The following is a 19,996-nucleotide window of genomic DNA, read 5'->3' as shown; positions in this document are numbered from 1 at the left end:
AGCAGTGATACACGCCATGATACATGTGACATACCACAGTTATAGCTAGTTGTTGTTGATGGGTACCCAGGTAGTTTTCCACTCTGCTGTTGTGAATAGTGTTGCATTAAACCTGTATGTGCATGTATCTGTTTGTGTACAGCTCTTACTTCTTAAGGATACATACCTACTAGTGTGTTTACTGGATCAAATGGTATTTCTTGTCTCAACTTTCTAAAGAACCACCAAACTGTTTTCTATCTTGATTATATACTATTTTGCATTCCCACCAACAGTATAGAAGAGTTCCAATCTCTCCAGACCCTTTCCAGCATTTTTTAATATCTTATTGAACATTGATATTTTTGCTGGAGTGAAATGGTATCTCCCTGTTATTTTTATTTGCATGATGAAGCTTCATCTCGCATACTTTGAACCTATTGTTAAGAGGTGCTGTTCCTTAGAAAAAAGTATGTCATGCTTGGAAAGATGGAGGGTCATCAAAAGAGACGAAGACCCTCAGTGAAGGGATTGACACGGTGACTGCAGCAGTGAGTTCAAGTGTGTCAGAGGTGATGATGCTGGCACAAGATAGGAAAAGTTCAAAATATATTCTTCTGAACAACAACAAATAGGATAACTATGGGCCATACTCAGCAGCATCTAAGAACAACAGCCCATGGAGATTCTGGTGGCCTAATGGTAAGAAGCTACACTGCCAACCCAAAGGCAGGTGGTTTGAATCCACTAGCTACTTCTTGGGGAAAAGATGGCTAGTAGTCTCCTTTTGTGACTTACTGCCCCTGAGAACCCATTTCAGTTTGTTGGCAAACATCAACAACAGTAGTTAATGATCTTGAGTATTTATTCGTGTGTTTGTTGGCCACCTGAATGTCTTCTTTGGCGAAATGTCTTTCATGTCCTCAGCCCATTTTGTAATTGTTTGCCTTTTTCTTGTTGAGGTGCTGGAGTTTTCTATAAGTTTTAGACATTAATCCTTTGTCAAATGTGTCTTTGCCAATTTTTTTTTTGTTTGTTTAATTCACTCTGTAGGTTGTCTTATTCTTCTGGAGAATTCTTTTGATGCACATAAAGGTTTACTTTTTGGGAAGTCTCAGTCATTTCATTTCTCCTCTGTTGATTGTATATCAGTTATATTTGATATTTTATTTAAGCCGTAGCTTATAGGTCCTAAGTTTGCAGCAGGTTTTTCTTTGATGAGCTCTAAAATTTTAGGTTTGAGTTTGTTTATATTTATATATATACATGTTATATATTACAATATATATGTATATATAGAATGTTAAGTATGGGTCCCTGAGTTATTTTCAGAACATATTCATAGAAGACAGTCTCTTCCTACAGAAGATTGGAGGTGGGAGTGAAGCCAAAATTAGATTTAAGCTGGTGATAGGTATAAACTCATAACGTATAAAGTTATTAAAATGGTGTTGCCAGATTTGAGTAGACCCTCTACTCATAGCAGCCCCTTGCTACCAGTGAACAAAATGCTGTCTGGTCCTATGCTCTTCCCAGGGTCACTTACAGATTGAACTATTGGGATCCGTATGGTTTTAATTGACTGGTTTTCAGGAGTAGGTCACCAGGCCTTCCTCACTCCTCCATCCTTCTAGTCCATTTAGCTCAGCGTGACTATGAAAGCCTGTTCTGAGAGTTGGCACATGCTCATGGGATGCACTGACTGGGAACTGAACCCAGGTCTCCTGTGTGCAAGGCAAGAAATCTATCACTGAAGCACTTCTTATCGTTAGTCAGATTGTCAAAGTAATTTTGGCTGATGTTGACCCAACTGTGACTTTTCATAAGTAGATTGCCAGGCCTATCTTTGAAGGTACCTCTGGCTGTGTCCAAAACATCAATTTTTCAGCTAGTAGCTGAGTGCTTCCCCATTTGCATCATTCAGGGACTCCCTTATTAAAATTGGCAATCTTTATGACTAAAGAATGTATGTGATTAGTTCTGAATATAGCCCTAGGTTGATGGGAAGAAACCAGATGGTCTCTAGAAACTCTTCTGACCAAGGAATATTTTTTAATTGATTGTTAACACATTTTCTTCCCCCTCTCTTCCTCCTCCAGCCCTCCTCTCAGTGCACACCTTGTTCCAGATTGTTGTCATACATATAATGCCTAATCATATATTCTTTTCAGACAGTTCTTCCTTTCATCTATTCTATTGCTATGTTCATTATCTATCCACTCTTTCCCCGTTCTCTTCCCAACCACCCTCCATGTCTGTCCTCTTTTCTAACAGCAATGTTATAAAATATTAGTCTTATAGTGACTGAGTTATTTCACCCAACATAATGTCCTCTAGGCTATCCCATGTTGTGTAATTTTTATGAGTTCATTGTTTTTGCAGTACTGCGTAATACTGTGAATGTATCTTAGTTTTCCTACCCATTCATTTGTTGTTGTGTACTTGGGTTAGTTCCATCTCTTTGCTATTATAAATAACTTTTTATTTATAAAAAATAAAAAGCACAGACATTAAAAGAAAACGCCACCACAACTCAGCCATAAACATAGGTGTTCATACATATGTTTGAGTCATAGCTCTGGTCTCTTTAGGGTATATTCCCAGTAGTGGAATTGCTTGGTCAAATGGTATTTCTACTGCCAACTTTTTAAGAAAGCACCAGACCGTCTTCCGTTGTGATTGTACCATTTTACATTCCCACCAATGGTAACTAAGAGTCCCAATCTCCCTACAACCTTGTCAGTATCTGTTGTTTGCTTGATGCCCATTTTTCAAGGCTTCAGAATGATCAGCAGTTTCCTCTCTCCTGTTGAGAGCTAACTATACCTATGTTTCCTCTGGCCAGTGAACCCTATAGTACATAGTGAAGAAAATTATTTCACAAAATAATCAGATTAGATTTCAGCTTTTCTTTCCTATGACTCCAGATCTGGACGCAGGAATCCTAGAAAGCAGATTTTCTTTTTCCAAAGATACTACCTTGATCTGACAAGGAAGGTGACATGGTATAACCCAGTCAGGGGCCATTTCTGCCAAGTCATCATCTCCCAAAGGTGATAGAAGAAAGCAAAGATAGGCTTGAAAAGATGGTAGAAATGGTCATTACCCTTTGCTACCTAGCCACAAGGTGAAAGATTCGAGTCTACTCCATAATTGTCTTGGGGAAATGCCTGGTGATCTACTTCCAAATAAGCAGCTATTGAAAACTCTTTGGCGCCCAGTTCTGCTCTGATGCACATGAGATTGCCATGAGGAGTCCAGATTGTCTGGATAGCAAGCTGATGCAGCCCCCAGGACTGACTGGCCTGCACTGGCCCTGCTGGCTTCTTGCCTGCATCCTCTCAGGGAAGGTGGTGAAGGAGCCATTGGTAACAAGTGTATTATACTTAATTAAGAGTTTTAAGAGACCTGTTTTTCTATTGTAAGTCAGCCTACCGCCAGCTGCCTGGACAAATGCTTGAGTGAACTCATAATCCAAAAGACGTGGTTCCAGCTGATGAGTTCAACTGTGGCTTTTGAGGGTGTTGGTGGTGTTAGGTGCCATCGAGTTGAGTACAACCTATAGTGACCCTATGAACAACAGATGTGAACCCTGTCCTTTTCTCACCATCTGACACACTTGAGCCCATTGCTACAGTCACTGTATCAGTCCATGTCATTGAGGATCTTCCTCTTTTTCACTGATCCTCCACCTTTCCAAACGGGATGTCCCTTTTCAAGGAATAGCCTCGCCTAGCAACATGTCCAAAGTACGAGAGGGAGGTTGGTTTAGTTGAGACTAGAATCTTAAGAGCCTATTCAATCTTCCTGGCCACTGAGCCAGTCCAGTTCTTGGAGGAGTAAGCTCTCCACTCAGCCGCTTTCCCTGACACCACCAGGTTTTAACTGAACCAGGAGAGTTTCCTCCTCTGAGAGAGTACATCCAAGTTAGGAACGCTTGTATGAGCTAAGGAGAGAGGAGGAGGGGGATAGGAGGGGCAGAGAGGAATTAAAGGAATCTTTGCACAGCACCTGGGTGCCACCTGCTGGCAGTACACCAGACAAAACCTAGAAGACAAGTAAGCGGGCACTCTACCCTTCCATAAAGCAAGAGGTCAGGAAACTAGGAGACTGATGTTCTAGACCACCTGTAGTGTGGTGGGTTATCCAGGCTGAGACCCCTGCGTACCTTGGATGAGTCCTCCTAAGCCAAAATTGGCTCCAGCCAGGCCAGAAAGGAGAACAGGTTAAGAGAGGCTGAGCCCCTCCAGAATGGATGCAAGGCTCTGTCCTTAGTGTGGGCTGCTGACCCCACCCACTTACTCAAAAGCCCCGGAAGGAGTGACGTAATTGATTAATGAGCCCTGAAAAGAGTCACTTTCTCTTTGGTACAAACACTGTTTGGTGCCTGTAAGACTTTAAATTTAAATTGCCTGATGTTGTAGAAGAGGAAAGATGGGCAGTCTTCTCCCATGATTTTACCCAGTGGAGGGTCAGAAACCCAGTGGAGGGTCAGCTGTGAGTTGGTTCTGAGTCAGCAGCAATGACCTGAGAGGTTTTGCCAGAAACTAACAGTGGTAGGAATTTCTGACCAAGCTGAGAAGACAAGGCATTCTCTAAGAGTCTGTGTAGTTGATCCTGGCCACATGCCCAAAGTATATCAGATGGAACAATATCTTTGCCTCCAAGGAGCAACCTGGTCTCATGTTCTCCTGGACAGATCTGTTTGTTTTCTTGGCGGTCCATAGTATGTTCAATACTCTTCTCCAGAATCACAAATCAAAGGCATCAGTTTTGCTTCTGTTATCCATAGCCACTTTCCAGCTCTCTGATGCATGGAAAGTAATTGAGAAGACCATGCCCTGGATCAGGCACACCTTAGTCTCTCAACTGACATCATTGCTCTTTAGCACTCTGGAGTTATGTCGTTTGGGAACTCTGGTGGGAGTTATGCTGCTAACCCAGAGCTGATGCCGCTCTGATAATTTGAATCATCAGCAATTTCATGGAAGAAAATATAGACAATGTCTTCCTGGTTGACTTACAGTCTCCTAAGACTCATAGATCAGCTATGAGTCCATTCCAACTCAATAGCAATGAAATTAAGTTTTATATATAGCTGAACTTTATTCTAACCCATTGACTCAAAATCCTCACAGATGTTTTGAAAAGATCTGATAAACTCTTCTAGCAAAGAACCTCTGGAATGAGCCAGTGCTATTCCAAAGAGAGGGCCTCCCATTAGTAAGTCCAGTTCTGTGCAGCCCCTAGAAGGCTGCGCTCAGGCAGGGAGATCTATCAAGTTCACATGAATTCAATAAATAACTGTAGGACAAGACTGGACTAGGATCACTGATTCCCACTCCCACCTCCCAGTTATTAGTCCTTAAAATGGACACATTAATCCTAAATCTCTATAAAGTGGCCCCAGACCTCCTAGGATCTACCTAAGGCTACCCTACCCTTCCATAACCATCTTGACCAAACCAGAGCCTCTGCAGCCAAGAGTTGCCCCACTCCACCCTGTTCCAGAGGCCTAAGAACAGAATGGCCCCGTGGATAAATGAGTCTCTAAGCTCAAGGAAGACTCTTGGACGGTGATTCTGAGCAATCACCAGAATAACTTGTACCCTCCATACCCAGTTCCTCACAGGCACCTCAGTGGAGCTCCAGAGGCCTGGCAGAGTCATTGACTTGTACTTTTGGGGCCTTTCAAAGCCTTCTCTCTGACTCTGCTAGCTCTTCCCTTCTTTACTTCCTATAGCACTTATTATTTTCACAAGTAAAGGTTGTTGTTAGGTGTCTTCAAGTCAAGTGCAGCTCATGGTGACCCTATGATCTACATATCTGAGCCCTGTCCTGTCCTGTGCCATCCTCACATCTCTGACACACTCAAGCTCATTGTTCCAATCACTGTGTCAGTCTTCTGGTTTACAGTCTTCTCCATTTCTGTCCCTCCACCTTTCCAAGTATGATATCTTTCTCCAAGGAAGTTTATTTGGTTATATTGTTCTTATATGTGTTTGTCTCCTCAGGAAAACCGTAAACTCCTTGGGGACAAGGATAAATCTTTCCTCATTCTCAGACTAACAAAGTAAATATTTTTTGTGTGCCATTGAGTCAGAACCAACTCATAGCTGACCCTCCAGAGTTTTCAGAGGCAGTTAATCACACTGGAGGAGGTTTACCCAGGCTTCTCCCACAGAGCACCTGGTGGATTCAAACCACATGCCTTTGTGATTGCAGCACAGCCTATTACCGCTAGGCCACCAGAGCTAAGTAAACATTAATCACATGAAAATAAATTCTCCTTGCTTATGGCCATTTTACTTCTCTAACAAGTTTAGCATCATCTTGTCCACTCCTGCAGATGCTATTTGGGCAAGTTCCTGAGTAATTTACAAACACTCCCCCAACTCCAGCCTCTGCAATTCCATTACACAAACATGTTAAGTAATTGTAATTCACTGAAACTCAGTCTGGAACTTACAAATGAATAAAGCATTATCTGGCCATTGAGGAGCTCAGTCAGGTACACGGGGTGGCATACAGATGATTTAATGTAATATGATAATGTATCTGCTGGGGTGCTACAGAAATTTAGTGGAGGGGTCACTGCAAAGAGGCTCAGAGAATGTCTCCAGAGGGATGATGCAAAGCTGAATCCTAAAGGTTGGGAGTAGAGGCATCCAGGCCAGAGGTTGTGGAAGATAATTGAGGTAGATGGGGTGGCAGTGGGAAGGTGTCACTCTTTGTTTCTCTGAATGAATACCTTTGCCAGTTACAGACCCTGAAAACCCTACTCTGGGAAACCCCCTCCCCCCACCTCCGGGATTCCAAGAGGCTTGCTGACAAGAGGAGAGCCAGGCATTTAACCACATCCAGTGGGGAGTTGAAGGTCAGGAATTCAGGGCAGCAGGCCCAAAGCCGTTGTGTGGGAGACTCTGTGCTATCAAAAGTATCCTTGAAGATCTCTGAAATAGACAATTCCTGGGTCTTTGGAAGCTCTCAGTCATTATTAATGCTTGTTTCTGTTGGCTTTTGGGTCCTGGCCTCCTTTCTATGAGCAGTGCGGAACAGGTCTTTTTTAAACATGAGGGAGGCCTGGAAATAAAAGAGTTTTCTTTCGCAGTTTTTCTGTAGAAAAAATCCATTGAGTTAAATGTGTACGTGGTTAGATCTGTACAGTATGCTTGGAGTGGAAGAGAGGGTCAAGGATGTAAGTGGAGCAGGGATGGCAGAGCAGCACCTCACCTTGACAGTCTGCAGATCTGCTGGGCATCCTGTCAAAACGCAGGATCCGATTCAGTGGGTCTAGGGTAGCACAAAAGAGGGGGGTTTCCTAATAAGTTGGCCCCCATACAGCACCAGTGCTGCTGGTCTGGGGAATCCCACTGAAAGAACCATTAAAGAATGAATAGAGATGGGGTGGGGCAACATTCCAGAGATGGTGAGTGGGGGGCTGCCCGTCACTCCCACTCGCACTTACACAAGCAAAGTGGGAGGTAAGCTGGGAAAGGAGGACCTCAGAAGCTTGATGAGTTGTAGAGAAGGGTCACATTCAGAATGGCAGAAGCCTACAGGGACAGAGAGGTAGACTGGATGTGTTCTTCCCGCAGAGACACCTCACCCATTAAACCAGGAGAAATAGTCTTCACTTCCAGAAACATGTGCTTTGTTAATTCTCACAATATGCTGCCCTTTTTGTCTATTTTTGGTGCCTTCCTTTCTGATAAAGACCTAGTTACAGGAAATGCTTCCCGCTTCTCTGAACAGTGTAGACCAGTGATAAACAGCAGCTGACACTTGGCCTCTGTGTGGAGCAGAGGGGTGGGGTGAAGAGTCAGCGCTCATGCCTGGTCACCAGAGGGACCAGAGGGACGCTGCTATGGCTGCCGTTGTTGCCACTGGGAAACCTGGGGGTGGGGTGAAGGGGGCAGGCTAGATTGCGTGTGTGAAACATCACAGCTTTAACGTTGCTTTTGTGAAGTACCCTCTAGTCAATTCTAACTCTTGTTGTTGTTGTTGTTGTTGTTGTTGTTGTGTTTGAGTCTTAGCAACCCTGTATACCACAGCGTAGAATCCTTCCTGGTCAGCCTCCACCCTCCCAATCTGTTGTGTTTATGCCCCTCACTGCATCAGCCCGTCTCATTGAGGCTCTTTCTCTCCTTTTGGGTCCTGCCACTTTTCCAAGCATGATGTCTTTCCCCAGAGATTGGCAGTCCTCCTGACAATATGCCCAAAGCTAATCAAAAGGTTACCTTATTTGGGAAAGGGCACAGATAAGAATGTCTCCAGTCAGTTGGCCTGGCAGCTATCTTCCAGATTGCTTGGCATAGACAGATGAGCACATCTAGGGCTGTTTCTGTTTGTTGAAATACCTCATGGATGCTCTGTCAATACCCAGTCAGTCCTGAACCTCTTTTTTTACCAGTGCCTTCAGTGCAGCCTGGACTTCTTTCTTTACTACCACTGACTGGTTCTTCATCATATGCTGCTTCCTGAAGTAGTTTAATGTCGACAAATTTTTATTTTATTTTATTTTATTATTTTTGTGTGCGTGTACCATCAAATCAGATCTGACTGGTACAGGAGGAGAATGGCCCTCCTTCCCCGGCAGAGCATCTGGTGGATTCGAACCGTGCACCTCTGGGATTGTAGTTGCAGCTTCTTGCCACTAGGCCACCAGAGCTCTCTGACAAATTATTTTTGATATGGTGACTCTGAGTATTCTTTTGATGCTTCTTTCAAAATTCATTCAATATTTTGCCTATACCGTCTTTCAGTATTGCAACTCAATGCTTGAATTTTCACCTCAATTCTTTCAGCTTTAAGAAATGTCACGTTTGTCTCTTGTGTTTTTCTAACTCCGTGTCTTTGCCTATTTCATTATAATGCTTGCGTTGTCTTCTTGAGGTGCCCTTTGAAATCTTTTGTTTAGCTCTCTCTTAATTCATCATTTCTTCCTTTTATTTTAGCATCTCTACTTCCTAGAGCAAGTTTCAGAAGTCCTTCTTACATCCATTTGGGTCTTTTCTTCTTTCCTGTATTTTTTATGTCTTTTTGCTTTCTTCACATGTGATGCCCTTGATGTAATCTCACAATGTGTCTGATTGTAATTCCTTTGTGTTCAGTATCTAAAATCTGTTCTTCAGATGATTTTTTAAATTCAGGTGAGATAAGCTCAGTCATATCTTGGCTTTCTTGGATTTGTTTTCATTTTCTTCAGCTTCATATAAGCAACTGGCAATCATATCCACACTCACTATTTATTCTTTTTAAAGAGTATCTGCACTGAGTAAGTCTTTAGTTGTACACAATCCTATCATGTAATCTCTAGTTTGATTTCTGTCACCAAGATGTATTTTCTAGAGTCTTGTTTCCAGCTTTTCCATTATGATCACCAATTGTTATTAATGCATCTTGATTGCATGTTCAATCAATTTCAGGCTACAGAATTTGGTGGAAACCTTAGTTTCTTCACCTTTGATTTTAGTGGTTGGAGTGTAACTTTGAATAATAGTCATATTAACAGGTCTTCCTAGTATGCATATGGGTATTATCCTGTCACTGACAGCATTGTACTTATAGGATAGCCCTTGGAATGTTCTTTTTGACAAGTGTGACACTATTCCCCTTAAATTTGTCCTTGTCCACATTGTTGTTATGTGCCATCAAGTCACCTGCAGCTCATAATGACCCTGTGTGCAACAGCTCTAAACCCTGCTCTATCCTGAGCCAATCTCACTGTCTCTGACAAACCTACTCCCATTACCCCAGTTACTTTGTCAATCCATCTCATCCAAGGTCTTCCTCTCCTGTGCTGTCCCTCCACCCTTCCAAGCATTATGTCCTTCTGTAAGGACTGGTCCGTCCTGCCACATGCACAAAATGTGTGAGACAGAGCTTCAACATCCTTACCTCCAAAGAATAGCTTGGTTTCACTCTCTTCAAAACAGATCTGTTTGTTCTCTTGGCTGTCCATGATGTGTTCAATACTCTTCTTCTGCACTACAACTCAAAGGCATCGATTCTTCTTCTGTCATCCTTAGTTATTATCCAACTCTCTGATGCAAGTGGAGCCGAGCAAACTAAAATTATAGTAGACCATGTATTTGTACAGTCCATTTGTCCCAATCTATTTCAACTCACTATGCCTAGGATCTGATCTTCATGTGTTCCATTTCATTTTTTTTACAACAGCTAGTATCCCTCGATTCATACTTCATTCCATGTTCCAATTATTAATGAATATTTTTTGTAATGTCTCTTTATTTTGAATAATGCCACATCAACAAATGGCTGTCCCTCATTGGATGAAAGCTTCATTCCATCCACATCATTAAGGTCAACTCAACTTTAAGGAGGCCTCTTCCCCAGTCATGTTTTGAGTACCTTCCAACCTGAGGATCCCATGGTGTCTCTCTGGAGACTAAGGTGTGTCTGATACAGGCCATGGTCTTTGCTATCACTTGTTATGCATCAGAGAGTTGGACAATGACTAGGGAGGATAGAAGGAGAACTGATGCCTTTGAGCTGTGGTGCTGGAGAAGAGTATTGAGGGTACCATGGACTGCTAGGAAAACAAACAGATTCATCCTGGAGAGGGTTAAACCAGGCTGCTCTCTGGAGGCAAGGATTCTGAGGCTCCGTCTAACATACTTTGGACATGTTGTAAGGAGGGACCAGTCCCTTAAGAGGGACATCATGCTTGGGAGAGTGGAGGGACAGCGCAGGAGAGAAGGCCCTCTATGATGTTGATTGATTAAGTGACTGGGGTAATCAGGATGGGAGTGTCAGAGACAGAGAATTTAGGGCTGTTATACATAGAATCACTATGAGTCACAAGTGACTTGACGGCACATAACAACAACAACATACTGGACAATGTTTTACTATTCATACTATTATTAATAACTTTAAAATAATGAATCCTAATCGACAACACATACAAATAACAACAATACGTAAGTATCTCCAGCATTGTGAGTGCACAGTTCACCTGCACAAAGCCAACTCAGCCAGTGAGGGGCTCAGCCAGGCCTGATTTTATGTGGAGTTTCATTCCACTGTGTCAGGAGTAGATAAGGGAGTGAGAAGATGAAGACTGGGAAGCCTTTAAGGAAACTCCTGCTCGTCTTGGCTAGAGAGATTGTGTGCATATACTCTGATGATAGTAGAAGAGTTGCAGATCTCAGTGGAGGTGTAACTGTGGGGAGGACGGAGAGTCAGAGGTTTAAGGAGGACCCACATCTTCCTAGCTTTTGTAATTAGGTGTGTCTCGGTACCATTAACTGAGATAGTAAACACAGAAGGAGACCTTTTCAGGGACACCGGGGGACAAGAGGAGTTTAGGTACCTGTGAGTCAGCCACAGGTCTAGGGTCAGAGGAGAGACTAAGACCAGTTTTATTAATGCATTGCCGCAAATGATGGCAAAATGTGTTTCTAAGCACGGTTGTCAATTTAAAAGTGTGTGGCAACGTGTTAAAACATAAATCTGGTTCTATTATTGTCCACCTTCGTTCTTCCTCATCGTTTCCTGTTGTCTGAAACATAAAGTTCAGGCCCTTCCTCCTGGTAAACGAAGCCCTTCACAATCTACCCCTGCTGCGTTCCCTGCACCATGTCCCAATACAAAACCCCACGCTCAGGGTCTGCTGAACAGCTTGACCATCCTATACAGGCCGTGCCTTTGTTCTTGTTTTTTCTTGTATCTGTGATGACCTTCTACCCCAGCCCTTGATGTGTCTGGAAAATGTCTACTCCTTTCGAGACTCACCTGTCGGCTCCATAGCCCGCACGGACTTTCCCAAGCTGGAGAGATCACTCCCTTCATGATGCCATCCCTGAACTCAGTGTATACTCTGCCCCCACCCCATCCCTGCAGGGATGTACTTGCCTGTCTGCAAGCTCCTGGAAAGCAAAGATTATCGTTTCCTTAACTTTTTATCACTGGTTCTTAACATCTGTCTAGCATATAGTGGCTGTTGTGTGCCATCAAGTTGAACTAACTATGACTGACCCTCCAGCATGTTATCAGAGGCTGTAAATCTCAGGGGAGGGGATTGCCCATCTTTCTCCCATGGAGAAGCTAGTTGATTCAAACTGTGTGCCTTTGGGCTGACAGCGCAGCTCATTACCACAAAGCCACCAGAGTTCCCTCAGCATATTGTAGACCCTGATTAAATGTTTACAGTATGAGTAGGTTCCCCTTCTCTGAGATCTGGGGAAACTGTTTCTCATTTCCCAAGGGATTGCCCTGTTCCATCTCTCCTAACACCTAAAGAGCAGCCGGAGGCCCCTGAATGCTGACCTCCCCTTTCTCCTTCCTTTGCAGCTGGGGTATGGCTGTCAATGTGTACTCCACATCTGTGACCAGTGAAAATCTGAGTCGTCATGATATGCTTGCATGGGTTAATGACTCCCTGCACCTCAACTACACCAAGATAGAACAGCTCTGTTCAGGTAGGAAGGGGGAGGTAAGGAGTGGGCTCCCCCAAAGGGAAGGAGGGAAGGAAAGAATGTAACCAAGGCCAAGAAGGAAAGTGGCAAGACACAAACTAGTCTGTTTGGAGTTGAAGTTAAAAAAGGAGAGTCTCCAGAAATAGAAGCAGTAAAGATTGAAGAGCAGGAAAAACACAATGAGGGTTTCAGGAGGGGAGGAGGAGAAGGGATCCCAAGCCAGGAAGGGAGGTGAAGAAGGAAGTTAAAGGCACAAGAGCCAGATCCAAATCTCATTTCTTCTTGTAGTTTAACCCTGGACAACTCATTATGCCCCTGTGGGCCTGTTTTTCCATCTATAAAATGGAATTAGCCACCTGTCTAACTAGGGCTGCAGTTAGGATTAAATGAAATTACATACGTGAAGTGTTTAGTGAGGTGCTGGTAAATAATATGCACCAATAAATAGTAATTAGTCTTATGCTGAGAAAGTTGAGCCTGTCCTCAAAGTAAGACTGGCCCTGCCCCAGGACAAAGAGGGAGGAGAGGCTGGAATAGGCCAGCGGCCCAGACGCACTGAGTCAGACACACTGATCTGCAGGAGCTGCCTACTGCCAGTTCATGGACATGCTTTTCCCTGGCTGTGTGCACTTGAGGAAGGTGAAGTTCCAGGCTAAGCTCGAGCATGAATACATCCACAACTTCAAGGTGCTACAAGCAGCTTTCAAGAGGATGGGTGTTGACAAAGTAGGTGCCCACGCTCGGGGTGGGATGGGGGTGTGCCCTGAGGAGCTGTGTACCCTGGGGAAGAAGATGACAGCCCACCCACCAGCAGGGGCTTGGGGGCCATTGGATGTTCCAGCCCTCATCCCTCAGTCTACCCCGGACTGTCCAGAAGGAATGTCCTCCTCGCCTCAAGGGACAGTGCAAAACCCCATAACACTTTGCATCCATCCTAATGCCATTCTTTACACTTCCTCATCTCTGGAACCCACTCACCAGAAATTAAGACTCTGTATAGTGTTCCTCCTAAGTTGTAGCTCTCTCTAGGTCCCAAGAAAACTCTGTTGGCTCTTTTTGCTGCCTCAGTGTCTCCAGGACCCTGGGTTCCAGCACTCACTCCCTCATATGCAGGCCACAGAACCAAAGGACACCTCTTCACACAGTTCTTTCTGTGCCTATAGGAAAGGACTGTCTCTGGATGCCAGGCCTGGGCATGCCAGCCCACCCATCTACTCTGGTGCTACGGGTGGTGGGGCAGGAGGGGGAGGGGAGAGTTCTTGGTGGAAGCTGCTGCCTTTCCCGGAGCCATGGTCCTGGTATAGAGGAAGGCAGCCCTGCAACTGCAGGAAGTTAAAATTCTCTGCTTGTGTGGTCTGTTTCAGATAATTCCTGTAGAGAAATTAGTAAAAGGAAAATTCCAAGATAATTTTGAGTTTATTCAGTGGTTTAAGAAATTCTTTGACGCAAACTATGATGGAAAGGATTACAACCCTCTGCTGGCGCGGCAGGGCCAGGAAGTAGCACCGCCTCCTAACCCAGGTGATCAGATCTTCAACAAATCCAAGAAACTCATTGGCACAGCAGGTAATGTGCCCAAGCCTGGGGAGGGAGTGAGGGGGCCAGGCCTGCAGGCTCTACAGCGAGGAGTGCCCCCAGGCCACTCAGCCCGGCCCTGCCAGTCTGGAGGAGACTGTTATCACGGAGTTCAGATGGTGCCACCTGCTGCCCATTTAGACCAGGGGAAGTCACAACCGAGGGTGAGAAGGTTCCAAGAATGTCAAGGACTGCCAGCCTTGGTGGCAGCAGGTGGTAGGAAGCCCAGGGTACTTATTTCATGGCTAACACATTTGCCCCAGGACAGTGGGGCAGCACAGAAGCATGATTCCCTGTCCAGGTGCACCCAGGCAATATTTCTGGTACCAGCACCACAGCTGCTTCATGCCTCCTGTCTGCTGGATGCCCAGGGCGAGAGTTTGCCAGGCTCAAACATATGCTCCCCCATTGCAAAAATTCCCTAAGCCCTCATGAGATGAGTCTTCAAATGAGGCTCTGTCTGGGTTCTAGAGAAGGGAAGGAAACAAGGTCCTTTGGAAGACAGCAGGGATGGGGTAGGAAGGGAGCAGCCCCAGCCTGCATCTGAACCCGTCATAGCAGAGTCTTCTCCTCTGTTTGCGCTGCTGCCCCGCCTGGTCCTGCCCCCATTCACCTGCTTGCTTTTGCATTAGAAACAGTCAGCTCTGCCTAAGGAGCTGGGGAGCTTTCTAGAAAGCAAGTAGTTACAGCATGCCGCCTGGCTGTGCTGAAGAGATGTGAGTGCGGGCTGAACGCAGCTACTCAGACACTGGGTGAAGCCCAGCAGAGGGCACCAGAGCCCATCCTGATACAGGAGCTGGGCAGAGCCTGGGTGTCTCAAACCCATGTGGAGGCATCTGAGTATGCTCCAGACTTGAGGCTGAGGCCCCCCAGGGGAGAGTGGTTTGGGGCTAAGGCTTGAAAGGAAAGACCCAGGTTCAAGAACCTGCCAGCTATTTTCCCTCAGACCCTAGCTATCAGTCCAAGAGGGCCCTTCTAGCCTCTGCTCTCCCAGGCTTGCCAAGCTGCTGTAGTATCCCGTGTGTCTGAGGCTTGAGGCCTAGATGTGTGGATGGCTCTGCCAAGTGGTTGGGCAGGGGAGGGCCAGAGTGCCTGCCTTATGCATGAGTCTGCTCCTACAGACATTACCAGGCTGTCTCGTGCCATGTGGGCCATGGGCCCCTGTGGCCTCATCTGACTATTCTCCTCTGGGCAGTTCCTCAGAGGACGTCCCCTACAGGCCCTAAAAATATGCAGACCTCTGGCCGGCTGAGCAATGTCACCCCACCCTGCGTCCTCCGGAAGAATCCCCCATCAGCCCGGAATGGCAGCCATGAAGCCGATGCCCAAATCCTTGAACTCAACCAGCAGGTGAGTAGAGTGGGCCAGGGTCTCTAACATAGCCCTGTCCCCAAAGCCAGGTCCTTGGGATGTCAGCCAGGTTAAGACCAGGGGCAGCAAGAGGAGTCAGGCAGGAACCACTGACTTCAACACTCTTTTCCCTCCAAACAGCTATTGGACTTGAAACTGACAGTGGATGGGCTCGAGAAAGAGCGTGACTTCTACTTCAGCAAACTTCGTGATATTGAGCTCATCTGCCAGGAACACGAAAGTGAAAACAGCCCTGTCATCTCGGGCATCATTGGCATTCTCTATGCCACTGAGGTGAGTTCCCTTGGCCCACCAGACTCTCCCGTTCTGGCCTGGCCCGAGAACCAGGTATGTGATAGGACCAGAGGACCTGGAGAACCTCTCACTGAAGAAGACCGCAGTGAAGTCATTAACCCAGGATCACAAGGAGTGGTGGTGGTGTTGTTTTTGTTGTTAAGTGCCATCGAGTCAAGTACAATTCATAGTGACCCTATGAACAAAAGATCCAAACCCTGTTCTATAACTATTATCATTCCTCTAATGTTCATAATGTCCAAAGGCCTGTTATTTAAGAAGTGGATGCCACTCCTGCTTCCAAACCTGTCTCAATTGGGGAGCTCCACCAAACCCTGTTCACCATGGGTGACCATTATGACATTTGACACACCAATGGCACAATGTTCAGTATCATAGCAACCCAGAGCTGCCTCAGTACAACAAACTGACAGACAAGTGCTGTACCACTCACAGCAATGTCGTTCCCAAACAAAGAATGTTAGCTGGGCAAATAGGACCAGGCCCCCGCGCCTCTCAGCTACCTGGAGGATCTGAGCCCCTCAGTCTGGCCTCTAGTTAATACTCCCTCTTCCTTCCCACCCTCCAGGAAGGATTTGCGCCTCCAGAGGACGATGAGATTGAGGAACACCAACAAGAAGACCAGGACGAGTACTGAGGGCAGCTCCAGCCCTGGCTGACTGCACGGCACCCTGTGCCCCCTCCCCATGCTCACCCTACATTATAAACCTTTCCTGTAGCCGGTCGGCCGGGTGCTTTGTGTCAGTGCCACAGCATTGGGAGGCCGGCAGACAGGGCTGGGGGGATGGGGTAGGTGAGCAGGCAGGGGCCCACCCTCCTGTGGCACTGGCCTAGTGGGTGGCCGCTGCCCACTCCCACCCTTATTTATTTCCGTTGTCTCTATGCTGTGTCGCCAACACTTCCCAGGGTGCTGCTGCCACCGCATCCCCACCCCAGCCAGCCACCTGCTCCCCGACAGCCAGCAGCTGTATATTTGACAAAATCATTGGTATATTTTTACTTACTGGATTATCCTTGCACTTTACCTGTTCTTTCCCCAGGGCTGGTAGCCAGGCCGCAGGGCAGTGTGCCTGCCATGGCTTCCCTTGCCCACTGAGGGGGCCAGGGGAGGACTCAACCAATTATTTATATTTTTTTTTCTTTTAACTCCCCAGAGGCTGAAGGGAGGGCTGATGTCAGGGAGGGGGACAGAGGTGAGGGGGTGAGGATGGGGCCATAGGCCCTAGTGGTCAGGCGGATGGGGGCACACACGAGAGAATAGAGATGACCTCCTGGCACTGGGCTTGTGCCCCTCAGCCCCCTGCCCCAAGCACTGAAGCCCAGCACTGCCCCGAGGCCCCAGTCACTCCTTCCTGCAGCTTGGTTCATACCACACAAACTCAGCCCGGACCCCACTGTCCGTCCTCCTCCCATCTGTCACCCTCCCCAGCCCTGCCCACTCAGACCACCCAGCCTGCATATGTGTTCATTTATTTAAATAAATGTGTGGTGAAAGTTCATGCCATGTCTTCCCTCAGTTGAGCCACAGTCTGGATACTTAACCTTCTGGGTGCTCCCTTTGCACCTGAGGTGATGTTCTAGGAGGGCCGCAGCACACTTGTCCCCTCTTTACACCTCATCCTGATCCTCCACCATCTCCCAGTGCTGGTGCTGGAGCTCTGAGGGAAGGCATGGTGGTCCCAAGCCCCAGCCCCTAAGGAGCAGCCAGGCTGGGATCATGGTCGTGATGAAGTACAGCCTGGTAAAGCAGTCGCGGGCAGCAGGCAGGACTGAGAGGAGAGCCTTTGTTTCTGTTTCCTTTTGGCCATTTGGACTGCATGTCACCCCCCACTCCTTATCAAAGCTCTCACGCCTCCCAGCAGCGAACTAGCTGGAGGCAGGGTTCCTGATCAGAGAGGGAGCGCCAGGTGAGCTCTCGAGCAAGCAGCTCTGAGCGCTGACAGCAGTGTCTGAGGTGCTCCTGCTATGGCACAAAGGTGGTCATGAACCCCTCCACATCGTCCACACAGCCTTACGTTCCTGCTGTGTACTCAAGCAGAGGCCATCACAAGCTGTGCTCTGTGTGCCCTAGAGGAATCAAGAACACTGAAGTGCATTTGGTTGCCAGGACCATACAAAATAATGCATTTTACAGTTTAGATTATCAGAACAGAATAGAGTCTTGGCAGTAATCAGGACCAACCCTTTCATTTACCAATGAAGGGACTGAGATCTACTGTAGCATGATATGCTCAAGGCAATAACTCCAGGGTTAGAATTCAGACCTCCTGTCTGATGGTTCGGTTCCCATTCCGTAAGACACAGATGTGACTCCAGAATGACCCTCTAGCTCTTGCCCTTGTCAGTGTCACCTTGTCAGTGTCAACCTTGCCATCCTGAATATGAGCTGGATGCAGTCAGGTCTGTCGTCTCTGTGATTCTGCACCATAGCCCTCCTTCCAGACCACCATTTCTCAAACTTTCTAATTTCTCTAATGATTAGTTTTCTAATGATGGTAGATATACACTTCATTCTATTCTTCCCTAACTTCATCTCTTTTTTGACTCCTCCCTTCACATACAAAGATACTTCTGCTCTAAAACTTGGGGTAAAGAAACATCACCTTATTGGTGGCCAGAAAACCCCACAGAATGTTCCTGAAGTTAAGCCTTGCAGGGAGTGCTGGCTGTCCTCAGCAACCATTCATTGGAAGGAAGCATCCTGTATCCTCAGAGAAAAGAGCAAGGCACCTCCCTAGCCATCCGCCAAGATTCTCTGGTCAGTCCCAGGTGTAAAAGCTGTGTGTAGGGACACACAGTGTCAGCTCCACTCCCAGGAGAATGAGTACTTTATGGGTGGTCATGCTCAGGAGCAGACACTGAACCTCTCCATCTAAAAGTGAAGCTCCTATCGCAGGTTTAGCCCCAGGGGAAAAGCCCTCTGTCAGGTGACAGCCCTGTGCAGGGGGTCTCCGAAGCAGAGACTCCACTGTGAACCTGGGCTCTGACTTGGGCCACTGACAGTGGAGCAGGACCGCTCAGAGACTCCCAGGACAACATGGGAGCAAGGATAGGCAGGCCAGTTAGGTGCTGGACCCACTGGTGGTGGGCGTCTCCCTCACCCCCTGAGCCCTCCTTGGTGCTGCCACATGACCAGGTGGGAGGACAGGCCAGGATTTCGTGGTTTCCCACTCAGTAAGAACCAAGTGGGATGCCTTATAAAATAAGAAAGGCTCTAGAAAAGTAATAATCACTAAAATTTTGCCCATTATACAGACTTTTAATGTAAAAGCATTTTACATGTAGCATAATGCTTTTTTAAAAAAGATAAAAGATATTTCTGGCCTTAATTTTCTCCCTGTTGTTTTAATTTCTACTTCTGATTTTTCATTCCCTTGCCTAGTTTAAAGGATTTGTCCTCCACTTGTCCAGATTGTTGCTACTGTTGTTTTTAGGTGCTGTCAAGTCTACTATGATTAATAGCAACGCTATGAATGGCAGATCTGACCTTTCCCCTGCCTTGCGCCATCCTTGTGATCTCTGAGGTTCTCAAGCTCATTGTTAACAATCACCGTGTCAATGGATCTTGTTGAGGGTCTTATTCCAGGTAGATAGTATTAAAGGAATCATACTGAAGGAACCTGAAACAAAACACTGTCACTCAACTTTTACCCAAACGGTAGACAGACCTTATAAGGTGAAGAATAACACCAGCACACCACTCACCCTGCAGAACAGTTAACCGCACAGCATTTGCTCAAGGATAAAGCTCAGAAGACAGAAAGGTAGAATCGAAGGATTGATGGAAATAAGAATCACAGGGAGAAAGGGGGAAGAATAAGGATATTGTTGATACTATAATCAATGTCATAAAATGTATCTTTAATGAAAAACCACTTTGCTCTGTAAACTTTCACTCAATTTTTTAAAAACATTTATAAGGTGATGGATTCTGCCCTATCCGGTTTTAATATTCAGGCCAAGACCTCTGGATTGTGAAGTAGATACATGGTAAGTAAAATAATGCCTCGTCCCCCTAACACAAGTCCACATCCTACCCCCCAGGACCTGTGAATGTGTTACCATACCTGGAAGGGGGAATTAAAGTTGCCAATCCATGAACTTGAAAATGGGGAGGTTATCCACACGGGCCTATTGCTATCAAGTTACCTCCGACTCAGTGACCCTCTAAGCAGAGTAGAACTTCCCTACAGGGTCCCCAAGGCTGCAATCTTTATGGAAGCTGACTGCCACATCTTTCTCTCTCAGAAAGACTGGTGAATTTGAACTGCAGACCTTTTGGTTAGCAGCAAAGTGCTGAATCACTGCTCCATCAGGGCACATGAAAGTAGAAG

The 19,996-nt window shown here is 46.2% G+C and overlaps 1 protein-coding gene across 1 annotated transcript in view; it reads left to right on the top strand.

Moving 5' to 3' along the window:
- Positions 1 to 17,178, top strand: part of MAPRE3 (microtubule-associated protein, RP/EB family, member 3) — an 80,361-nt gene extending 63,183 nt beyond the window's left edge. The window contains exons 2-7 of the mRNA XM_006880604.1: positions 12,298 to 12,425; positions 13,003 to 13,148; positions 13,787 to 13,988; positions 15,193 to 15,347; positions 15,489 to 15,641; positions 16,231 to 17,178. Coding sequence (XP_006880666.1) covers positions 12,305 to 12,425; positions 13,003 to 13,148; positions 13,787 to 13,988; positions 15,193 to 15,347; positions 15,489 to 15,641; positions 16,231 to 16,299 — 846 coding nt within the window. The 5' untranslated portion in view covers positions 12,298 to 12,304 and the 3' untranslated portion in view covers positions 16,300 to 17,178. The remainder of the gene's footprint in view (positions 1 to 12,297; positions 12,426 to 13,002; positions 13,149 to 13,786; positions 13,989 to 15,192; positions 15,348 to 15,488; positions 15,642 to 16,230) is intronic.
- The last annotated feature ends 2,818 nt before the right edge of the window (positions 17,179 to 19,996 follow it).

Source organism: Elephantulus edwardii, unplaced genomic scaffold (genome assembly GCF_000299155.1).
Source record: "Elephantulus edwardii isolate Elephantulus edwardi_28Jun2011 unplaced genomic scaffold, EleEdw1.0 scaffold00009, whole genome shotgun sequence".
In the NCBI taxonomy this organism is placed as follows: domain Eukaryota; kingdom Metazoa; phylum Chordata; class Mammalia; order Macroscelidea; family Macroscelididae; genus Elephantulus; species Elephantulus edwardii.
Note: the sequence above shows the minus strand (reverse complement) of the source record. Positions and strands in the feature narration are given on the sequence as shown.